Source organism: Anoplophora glabripennis, unplaced genomic scaffold (assembly GCF_000390285.2).
Source record: "Anoplophora glabripennis isolate ALB-LARVAE unplaced genomic scaffold, Agla_2.0 scaffold1123, whole genome shotgun sequence".
In the NCBI taxonomy this organism is placed as follows: Eukaryota; Metazoa; Arthropoda; class Insecta; order Coleoptera; family Cerambycidae; genus Anoplophora; species Anoplophora glabripennis.
Genome location: NW_019417204.1, coordinates 28,353 through 40,246, shown reverse-complemented (window position 1 = coordinate 40,246; position 11,894 = coordinate 28,353). Strand labels below are relative to the sequence as shown.

The 11,894-nt window shown below is 33.7% G+C and overlaps 1 protein-coding gene across 2 annotated transcripts in view; it reads left to right on the top strand.

Moving 5' to 3' along the window:
- The first annotated feature begins 4,485 nt into the window (after positions 1-4,485).
- Positions 4,486-11,894, top strand: part of LOC108914771 — a 30,349-nt gene continuing 22,940 nt past the window's right edge. The window contains exons 1-2 of one of the 2 annotated variants that reach the window (XM_018720652.2): positions 4,486-4,789; positions 4,847-5,095. In XM_018720652.2, the coding sequence (XP_018576168.1) occupies positions 4,588-4,789; positions 4,847-5,095 (451 nt within the window). In that variant the 5' untranslated portion in view covers positions 4,486-4,587. Of the gene's footprint in view, positions 5,096-11,894 lie in introns of both variants that reach the window. The other variant, XM_018720651.2, reaches the window with a different exon arrangement.

The window sequence follows — 11,894 nt, the reverse complement described above, 5'->3', positions numbered from 1 at the left end:
CTTTCCGCAGCTCCTTTAATTGTTTGTTATTGTTATCACGATTATTCTTTAAAATAAAGTTATATAGTCATTAACGTTATTGAAACTGACAGCTGCTATACAGCTCGTTGAGAAATGAGGTTAAGTTGGTCGCTATAAGCTACTCCCTACGTCCAATGTGTCAGAGCCAACTTCGACCACGTTTTTATTTGAACGCTCCGTATCTACATTAAAATCACCCACAATTATTACTTTGTTATTTTTGTTCTTACTTACACATTCTAACATTTCTTCCATTTGAATTAGAAACACTTCATAATTAGCACCAGATGGTCTGTATATTGACATTACAATTTATTCTAATATTTGCAGCTGAGCACTCAATTTCACCTGCAATCGATAACCGTTTTAACTCCTTGTTTTCTTTTCCGTTGATACCTTTCTTCACAAACACTGCTGACCCCCCGTGTTCTTGATGTTTCCTGCAGAAATAAGACACAAGGTAAAAATTGTTTATTCCATGTTCCCTCAGTTGCTGTTCAGTCACCAACCAATTATTCATTGGCAGCCATATTGGAATATGAATACGGAATTAAATAGTTAATATTGAGAAACAAACAGAAATAACAATTAACAATAGAGAACAAAAGAAAAAGTATCACAACAAATGTTCGAAATGTTGTCCTCGAACCTCAATGCATTTCTCACATTGCCTAAGTAAGCTTTGAACTGAATTTCACAATTGTTTCCAATTCTTCTTAACATTTCAAGAGTACAGACTGGTGAACTATACACCCTTTCTTTAATAAATCCCCAAATGAAATAATCCATGGGATTTAGATCTGGTGATCGTGACGGCTAAGCAGTGGGATCGGTACCAAGCTCTGTATGATTCATTTCCAAAATACACCCGATTCAATGACGTAAATAGTGCTCCCCCAGCCACTGCCTAATTTGAAGAGCATAATGAGCCGGAATCCACATATTTCTCCTTAGAAGTAATGGTAAGTCGTTGAGTAAAGTATTTAAATCTTCTTGAAGGAAATTATGGAATAGCTGTGAATTTAATCTGTGAGATAAATATGATGACCACAAGCTTCCTGATTAATAACTCCTAAGATTACACTCGTGCTGAAATGAGGTTCTGTTCTGGTGAAACAAGCCTCGTTGGTTCAAAGAACGCTTTCAATAAAATGTGGACCACGCCTATGTGTTTCCAGTAACCATCAGCAAAATTGCAATCGTTTTTCGGGATCACCTGGTATTAAATTTTGTACGTTTTAGAAATGGTATGCGGTTCTTTTGTCTCGCTTCAATGTTCTGAACACTTTACTCTGTGAGAGACGTAGTTATAAAGCAGCCTTTCTTGTACTTGACATACCATTATTTGCATCAAACAGTCGAAGAATTCTGTTATTTCTAAAATGATGATGTACTTGCTGATCATTTGCCCTGCCAAATCCATTTTCAGACAATTTAATATGGGTACGAACAAATACTGTCACTGTAGGAATTCTTCTATTTGGAAATTGTCTCCTGTATTCTGGTACCGCTGCTGCTGAATTTCCATTAGAGTATTGTAACGGTTCAATTAAATTTATTGAGGATTATAATTAAAACTTAAGGACGGCTGGTATATATTCTGTTTAATCATGTTTATGGACCTAAACCATAGGCAACATTCATTACCTTTCTTTTCTGGCTACAAATCTAAGCCGTTTAATATATGAGACTCGCAAAAAAGGTAACGATAGTTTTTGCAATGGGGAGATAGGTTTTTACGTTTTCGTACGGGCTATCGCTAAGGTGCAAGTGTGGAAAATTTTCTGCTAATTAACGCTTGTGTTACCTAAAACGGGGATTTTGTGTCCGGAAATTGGGTGAAAATTGTGTTTCTGTGATGCATTTTGGATAGTACGTATCTTGGAACCTTCTGGAGGAATACAATTGCAGCATTGGCTGGATCTTAGTACACCTTTGCGATTGGAAAATCAGGCCGTAATATCTAATTTCCCTTATATGATTATTGGGATACTAAATAAGCCACTCTCCATCTCTGTAAGTAATTACTCTATTTTTTTTCCATTATTCCTCATTTACCTTCTGGTGTATCGTATTTTATAGGGCTTTTTACCACGGGCTGACATCCCTTATTATCAGTAGAGAGACTAACTTCCATCCCTTGACATTCAACCTTTGAGGCAGCCTCTCAGCTGGTCTTACATCACTGCTACAAGGATCTATATTGTGTCATCGGGGTACGAGCTAGATCTTGGCAGAGTCTTCTATGGGCGTGCTCAATGTGTCGGTGCATCTGCAACTGCAGGGTCTCCAGATAAGCAAAACTTATTACTTTATTTTTTGAATTTATTCCTTTGGTTTCTTGCACCGAGGCAAGCAAGTAGAGATAGATTATATCTGACTCCTAATAATTGCACCAATTAACAGCTGATCTATATATGTATATATTTTTTTCCTGTTTTTTTTAAATAATTTTGTGTAATAATATAAAATACCTATATAAGGTATGTGCATGTTCAGAACCTTTTTTTGTGCACTTTCTTTGAACATTACTAAATTACAATTAGTCTTAAACCTACGGTGCAAACCATATTCGTAAACTTATCTGTTACTCTTTTTGTTATTCCAAATAAGATAATTCTATGAGCTAATACCGGCTGTCAGTAAGCAAAAGTTGTACCTATGTATTTTCCTATCATTTTTAATTTGTAAACAATTACTAAAACTTTCAGACTTACCTACATATTCATACAAATGATCAGTAAATAGCTTATGGTTGTGTCCCCGATTACTGTTAAACTTTTCCTTTTCTTCTTTTATTGCTTAGTTATTTTTTTTCTTCCCAGTCAGTTATATTAGGTAGTCCGGTTACTATTAGATATTTATATTTCTTACTAATATCGTTTATTCAATTTGTTTATAGAGAATTAGATAAGGATTAATGATCGTCCACCTATCGTGATCACGAGTTGTCTCCCAAATGAGATTTATTATCATTTATTTATATTCATTTATTTTATAGGTATCGTCGACTTAGATACTTTAGTTGTGATTTGAACATAACAACGTTAATAAATATTAGTAACTGAACTATTTCGTTCTATTAATTTAGTAAATTGAACATACTAAAATATAACTGAATTAGGTGTTGCTACTAGTTGCTAAATAAGCTATTTTGGGTCAACATTATCTTTTAACTCAATATTTAGTAACCGAATATTGAGTAGCTTAGAACCCTAGGGTAAATGGTTACTGGCGCCCTTAAACTAAATGGTCCTCTTAAAGAATGACCGCATGACCAGCTCCGGCTGAAGGCTAGCTTAGGGTTTTGCACATCTAACTTGGACCTTTTTTTTTCCTTTAAGATAAGGGTAAGTACATCAACCCTCAGCGAAACAAGAAGGTAGCAGTATCCATAAATAAAATGTTTATCCACGTATTCGGCATTAGTAAATTGTCTAGGCGTATTTTAATAATGCAATGTAAAATCAATGACTGAGGAAATAATTTTACGTACGTCAAAATACATATAAACAATTGTTATTCTAAGAATCAGCTGCAAAGAGCATGAGATTTTTTTCCCAAAAAATTTGTACCACCTACAGCAGTTTCTTTAAGTAATAATGTTTTAGATGTCACTTTAAAATATCATTAACACATAACTGATACATTTTGGACTCCTTAATTATAAATTTAAATAGTGTCGTACGTCCTTCAATCATTGCTCTACTTACCTAATTGTAATTAATCCATAAGAAGCCATTTTTCTGAAAAACCAAGCATTTCATTTAAAAATAGTAAGTGACTTTTTTGCTGTAGAATATACCGCAATGTAAAAAAAATATATTCATACAGTGGAACATGACGCAGTGGAATAATGTCAGATAATCACAGATGAGTCTTGGTTTTGTCTATACTCTATACCAAGGGCCGGACCGCGGAAGGTAAAATACTGGACCGCCAAAAATTTTTTGAAAGCATAAATTACTCAAGTAAATTATTTAAAAAATGTTTTTTTACGTTTGAGCCAACCTTATCATTGTTTCTAGTATTTTACAATTGTGTCAGTGTTTTGAGTTCTTAATGGTTAGTAAGCAGATTAAATTTGAGTCCAAATGAAAATTTGTAAGAAATATGAATTTTTTTTTGGACCTCGTTAAAAATTTTTAAAAGTATCCGGACCCCACCTAAAATTACTTGCCGACCCCTGCTCTATACGGTAACGACGGACAGCTACGAGTTTGGCGTCGTCGCGTCGTGGAGAACGCTTTTCACAAAACTGCATTGCCGCGTTCAACGGAGTAATATCGCGGGCAGGAATATCGCGATTTTCACAAACTCCTTCGTTATCATCTGTGACAATTTGAATGCCAGGTGTACATTGGAGCTGACGAAACAGGCTAAAAGACCCTGGCCCCTTAAGACCCTTAAGACCTTTAAGCCAGAAAAAATTTTTCTGTAAAAAATTGTAAAATTTTTGCCGTTTATTTTCATACTATACCTACTATAACTTTTATAAATTGTGAGAAAATCTATTTTGTTTTAGATAATGGGAAAACATCCTTAAATTATCTCTTAAAGGGAAACATGAGTTACAGACCCAACTCTGGCTCAAAATTTCCTTCAGGACATAGAAGATCTGAATCTGTAGGTCACCAACGTAATTCCAGCAACTCTGGTCATAACAGATCTGACTCAGGCCACAGTTTAAATTTTGACCGTGAAGAAAGAAAACAGGGACACCATCAATCCAAATTTGTGCATGAGAAGGATTCCAATGTAGCGGGAGGTACGTTTTTCCGAATAGACGATCTTGAAATATTTACTTACGTTCCATTTGTTTTAGTATCCAACCGATTGGAATTCCATTCAAATATCCAGTCAAGTGAACGCCGTTGTACAAGACCAACTTCACTTTATCCTTTGAAGACAAATGATAGCGGCATAATTGGGCATGATGTTCTTCAGCCAGAAAGGGAACCTATTCACTTTGATATTATGTTGGTTGGAGCGCCACCCGAGGTTGAACAATTGGTTGATAACATTAAACGAGTTGCAGAACATTTTCTTTACCATTGGAAGACTTTTCCTATAAGTAAGAACTAAATTTATTCATAAAAAAGTATATTCTATTAAAAACGATGCCATGTAACAGCTATACTATACAGGGTGTCCCAGTGTCAGCATACAAAAATTTACCAGGGGGTAGAACAGGCCAAAATAAGATTAAAATTCTTATAAAATATTTTTCTGCCATGCACTTTCACGGAGTTACAGGGTGTTGTTTAGAAAAAAATAAAAACAACTTTTCGCAATAACTCAAAAACTCTTTCAGGGATTTAAGTAATTTTTGGGCGAAGTGTATATCTATTAAAGGTCATTAAAACTACATGGTGCTGATTTCGATCAGACGCCAGGGGCGGCCTAGGCCAACTTGTCCTCAATGTTATGTTTTCATAACTTTTGCATATCCTAGTTTTATGTAACTGGATTACATTTTCCTGAATCAGTAATTGATTCTGAACAAAAAATGTGCTCTTGTTTCGTAGCTCAAAAATGAACCGTCTTCGAGTAAATTGGGTCTAAAGTATCGACTGCATTATTTCGTAAAAAAATGCATGTAAAGATTTTATTTCTTATCTAGTAGGTACCTGTCATTATAAAAAACAAACTTGTTTACCGTTGAGGTACAGTTTCCCACGAATGTGAAGAAACTAAACAAGTTTTCTATGAATTATTTAATATCTGGTTACGTATAGGGGAACTGAAAATAAAATTGAAAATTATGTAACAGAAACGAAATTATGTTAGCAAAATGACAATAATAATAAAAATAGAAAATAATTATTTCAATAAATGCTCGATATGCTGCCCATTTACTTCAATGCATGCCCGACATCGTTTGACCAAGGAATTGTAAACCCTTCGCAAATCAACTGTTGCTTGAATTTGCTCGGTGGCTGCATTAATTTTTTGAATCGTCTCTCGTGTTACTGGGTTTGACATACACCAGTTGTTTCATATGACCACAGTAAAAAAATCAAACGGGTTGAGGTCAGGAAACCTGGGAGGCCACATAATAAGTCCATTTTTCCGAATTCAGCGTTCTGGAAAATGTAAATCGAGTTCTGAATTCAAACAGTCTACAATAATTTGAGGAGGCAGAATGACTCCGTTGGAGATTCCTCCCCAGACATTTATGGAGAATTTTCTTTGAAATGCGGAGGGTCGTATCACAAGCGGATTTTCAATGGATCAGATGTGAAAATTTTTTTAATTTATAGCATTTCTCGTAAAGATAGTTTCATCACCCCACAATATCTTCTGATGGAAATTTTGGCCATTATCGATATTTTCTAACAACCACCTGCAAAATTGTAACCTTTTTTCGGAATCACCAGGATGCAAAATTTGTATTTAATGTAGGTGGTATGGGTGCAATTCTTCTCGGTTTAAAATTCTCCAGACGCTGCTTCGTGGAATACCTACTTGCGTTGATATTCTTCGGGCACTGGTGGAAGGATCATCAATAACAGCAGCATTCTGTATTTTCAATTTTAACATTCCCGGTCTCACAGACTCTTTGGAAAACTCGTTGGAATACTTGCTCTGAAGGTTGCCTTCTATTTGGAAACCTGTGTAGATATTCTCATGAGGCCACCAATGAATTTCCATCACAGAAACCGTAGACAAATATTATATCAGCATATTCATTGTTGGAAAATTTCATAATAATTTCATAATCTTGTTGTTTTGTAAACTTAATTTCTAGTAACTTTGAGTACTGTAATTAATTTTGACATGTACGCTTGTAAAAAGCTTTGTTTATTATAATGACAGGTACTTACTAGATAACAAGAAATAAAATCTTCACATGCATTTTTCTACGAACTAATGCAGTCGATACCTTAGACCCAATTTACTCGAAAACGGTTCATTTTCGAGCTATGAAACAAGTGCTCATTTTTTGTTCAGAATCGATTGCAGATTCAGGAAAACGTAATTAAACTACATAAAACTAGGATATGCAAAAGTTATGAAGACATAACCTTGAGGACAAGTTGGCCTAGGCCGCCCCTGGCATCAGATCAAAATAATCACCATGTAGTTTTAATGACCTTTAATAGATGTACACTTCACCCAAAAATTACTTAATTCCCTGGAAGGGTTTTTGAGTTATTGCAGAAAGTTATTATTTTTTTCTAAACAACACCCTGTAACTCCATGAGAGTGCATGGCAGAAAAATATTTTATAAGAATTTTAATCTTATTTTGGTCCGGTCTACCCCCTGGTACATTTTTGTACGCTGACACTGGGACACCCTGTATAAAAATGGAATATATTGACAAGATTGTCACTAGATTTTATCTTGCTAATTTGATTTTCTATCTTAACATTATACACGCAAAACATTTTTCACGATTTTTTAAAGTTTAATGTGTAGGTTATGTAGCCCTATACATTATTGCTCTTTGAGAAGTGAGCAATCATAATCTTTTCAGATCAAAATATATGGGGGTACTATTTAAAATAATGTATGTTGGTATCATATTTTTTTTTAGATAAATGTTTTTAATTAGGTATTTTGAAACACATATAGGTCCAAGTTTTTAAAAAAATTTTTAAATGAATTGGAATTCAAATACAGTGAAACCCCGATTATCCGTGCGCGGCTGATCCGTGCGGCGGATTTATGACTATTCGCTATGCTTGCGCGGATTATCTGGAGCGGGGCGAAAAAAGCGCTCAGAAACAAAAACAAAGACAAGTCTCTTCTTGTTTGTTGCATACATATATTATTTACTTACGCAATTTAGCATTTGCTTAGTGCACTGTTTTTTCAATTACATATCTTGTACATACAATGTACCTAATGCTTGTACCTACAGTCTGTTTGATAAGAGCGTGTATGGCAAAACTTTATCTTCAAAACCGTTAGAGGAGAAATTTAAGCTTGAGCAGGTAGTGATATCCTTCCTCTCAGATGCTTTGTACAGAATGCCTCAGTTGTCGTTTGACCTTGGTCGCAGAATAATGTATTTTGCCATGTCTGCTGCGTACGCATCATGTTACAAAGCCGTATTTCTGTGTTTACCTCCAAAAGGACCGAAAATGTTGCTCGGAGCGGCCGCTAAGTACATGAAAAAGTTGAAGACAGTGGGTGAAATGTCATTCCGACGTAAAAAAACGTCGATGACCTACCGGATCGTGGCTCTGTATGAAAAACAACGAAAAAGCAGGACAGTGATTTTACGGGTGTTTGAGAAGAATCCTTGTCTATCATTGAGTAGGGGGCAAGCGATTTTGTGTAAAAAGGATTAAATTTATCATGTGACACTATAAGAAGACGTTTACTCATGAAGTGAAATTTTGAAGCACAGTGAAAAAACCGCTACTCACATACTCAATTGGCCGAAACAAAATTTGGACCGTGATTGGGACAACGTAATTTTTTCATACGAAGATTCTTTTTGGGCATGTTCTTCTATCACTCATACCTGGTCTACCCACGCCAATAGACTCATCCCGGTAAATATGCACGTCTGGAGCTGTCTCTCAAAGCAGGGATTTGGCAATTTGCACATCTTCACAAAAAATTTGAACGCTGCCAAAATGGTCAAAATATATCAGAGGGCTTTATTACCATCTGCCGAAAGGTGGTTGACGTGGAAAAATGAAAATTGGCTACTGCAAGAAGACACTGATCCAAAACATCGGAGTCGTCTTTGTACTGCATGGAAGCAAGAAAATGACGTTAACATACTGGATTGGACATCGCAGTCACCAGATGCAAATCCAATAGAAAATGTGTGGATGCTCGTGAAATTGAAGCTTCGAGACAAGAAGATCTGGACTGTTAAGCAGTTATTTTGACAGATTCAATTGACATGGAGGTCTTTGCCAGTATTCTATACAATTAGTAGAAAGTGTGCCTCGGAGATGCCAGACAATTATTAATAATGGAGGCGATTGGACATATTAATAATAAAGCATCATGGTCTATACTCTATATCATGTAAGTAGTATGTATGTATTTTTTTTCAAGTCATTATCCCAAATAATTTTTGGAGTTTTGCCGTACACGCTCTTATCAAACAGACTGTATGCAATTAGGTACGTACATATGTATCAACTTTTTTATTTTTTATTGTCATACATACATATGTTACATATTTATATAATGTGGAAATCTTCTTGAACCTTTTGTTTAATATTAAAACATATTTATTTTCTTGGGAATTGAGTTCTGGTGTGATAGTCAGTTAAAAAAAAGGATAAAAGAAATAGCAGTGATTTCTTTCCTGACGTTTCGTTCCTGATTAGGAACTTTTTCAAAAGGCTCTTATTGTTAAAATTGTTATAGTTAATTAAATAAAACCTAAAATACAAACAAACTATTTAATATTTGGAAACAATTTTTTCCTGTAATTACAATTAATTTAATAAAAATATAATTTTGTCAATACATACCTAAGCAACCATTTTCCGAAAAAAAAATTTTTTAAACTATGCATCAGTCATCGTACAGTGGATAAATTTTCACAATATAATAATATTATGTTTTTTCATTTTAAAATTGAAAAAGGCTTGCATTTTTAGATGTTGTAAGCATGTCAGGATAATATTAATCGGCAGTGTGGTACGTGGATAAGTTGACAATGAAATGAGCAATGATATGATATGATTGATTGATTGATATGATTATGATAAAATCGAAACAGGTAGTACGCCTGACGGTGAAATTTTGTAAATTAAAAATAGAAAGGACATCTAGTAATTTTATTGGAAACTATGTTTTAAAAGTATATAAAACTATTTTAAATGTGATTTGTTTATATGATAATAAGTGGAAATAACTAAAACATAATTATTATTTGATTAAATTGTGATATATTTGACTTAAGTTTTTAATGTCAGTTTTGTCGTTAATACTGTTTTTATATTTTTTTTATATGTATCATTTCTTGGATTAATCTTCTATTATAATTTGGTTCTTTGACAATGTTTTTTTTCCTTAACATGTTTTTATTAAGTGCTGTTGCACAATTTTTAGTATATTTATGACCCTTTAATCTATTTTCTAAATTTTGTGATGTCATACCTATATGAAGACCATTGCAATCATTGCATGGAATAGAATATACTACATGAGATTGTTTATTTTTTAAAGGTGTGAAAAATTTATTTAATTGATTGATTTTAGTTGCTCATAAATCGTTCCCAAGAAAATAAATATATTTTAATATTTACATAACATTACATACATATGTACAGTGTAGGTATGTAGGGACTACATATATATATATATACACATACCTATTGTTTTATCGACTGGATATAAGGTGTTAATTTTCGTATTACATATGTATCTTAATCTTAAAAAAAGTATGATGAATGTTTTAGAATAAATAAGAAGAACTCTTTTGATAACAGGATAATGGAATCGGATAATAAAAGTAAATGTTTGTGGTCTATCTGCAATGAGGTAACAGGAAAGTGTCTAAAAAACATTGCTTTATCAAAGGAAATTCTCAAACTGTAGCTAATGACTATAATCACTTTTTATTGGACTTAATCCCTAATTTATTGTCAAACCATCAAAGTAAAGATTTTAAACCGATTATTGATATTAATAATAAGTCTATGTTCCTAACACCGGTCATGGGATCGGAGATTGTGGAATTAGCCACAAAAATAAAAAACAAATTTAGTAGCGGGGAAGATAATATTCCAGCAAATATAATGAAAAAAAGCCTTGGCGCAGTGAAGGAAATTTTGTCCTACATAATAAATAACACATTCAAATTTGGGATAGTGCCTCATCAATTAAAGTTGTCGATCATTAAACCAATTTTTAAAAATAAAGGTGATCCGGAATTAATGGAGAATTATAGACCCATCAGTTTGCTTCCTGCATTTTCAAAAGTTTTTGAACTAGCAATGGTTCGTAGGCTTACAAGTTTTATGAATAATTGCAATTTANTATTTTACGGAAAACTTACATTTCGACTATACTAGTCGAGTCGTGAATGAGTACAGAAGTCTAGTGTATGCTGTCTGTGATAAAAGTCTAATTTAGTGAGAACTATCAATGAAAATTGTGAGTACTTTATCCCAAATTGTTCGTCAGATAATTTGAATTTGATTTGTCAAGATAATACAAATCTTGTCTCATTGGATAGTGCATTTATTTATTATTTTCATCAAATTTCATGGTGGAATTTTAACAACATATAGCAAAAAAAATACAGATAAAAACATTATCACCTTATCGGATTCTAGCTGAACAGTTTATCTGTGACGTTGTAAACCTTTTTATTTGAATCTTAATATATACAGTATGGCCCCCGCTAAAATAGCATGTAAATGCTGCAGTCAGTTATGCGAAGGTCATCTCATGGTCACTTGCAGCGTATGTAAAGATAAATATAAGCATGCATGTGTTGACATTACTGCTCATGAAGTGCGCTCGTTAAATGCGAATAAGGGTTATGATTGGACTTGTATCAACTGTAGAGCTGTAGGCAAGGATTTAAAGGATCTGAAAGCATTAATTGTCAAATTGCAAAATGATATTCGTGAACTTAAGGCTGAGAAATCTCAAGTTTCAAATGAATTCAGATTTGATTTTGAGGACATTGTGTCTGAAATTACAGAAAGAGAGAAACGCAAAACTAATTTAATTTTATTTAACATCTCTGAACCTGATCAACAAAAGTCATTGGCTGAACAGATTGAGTCTGATAGTAAAGCAATCTCAAATATTGTTAATATATTATCTCCTGATTTGTCGTCAGACACTTCTGTAAAAAATATTAGGTTAGGGGCTTATTCTGAGTCCAAAATTCGACCAATAAAAGTAATTTTTCAAGATGAGAGTGTTGTTAAAAGC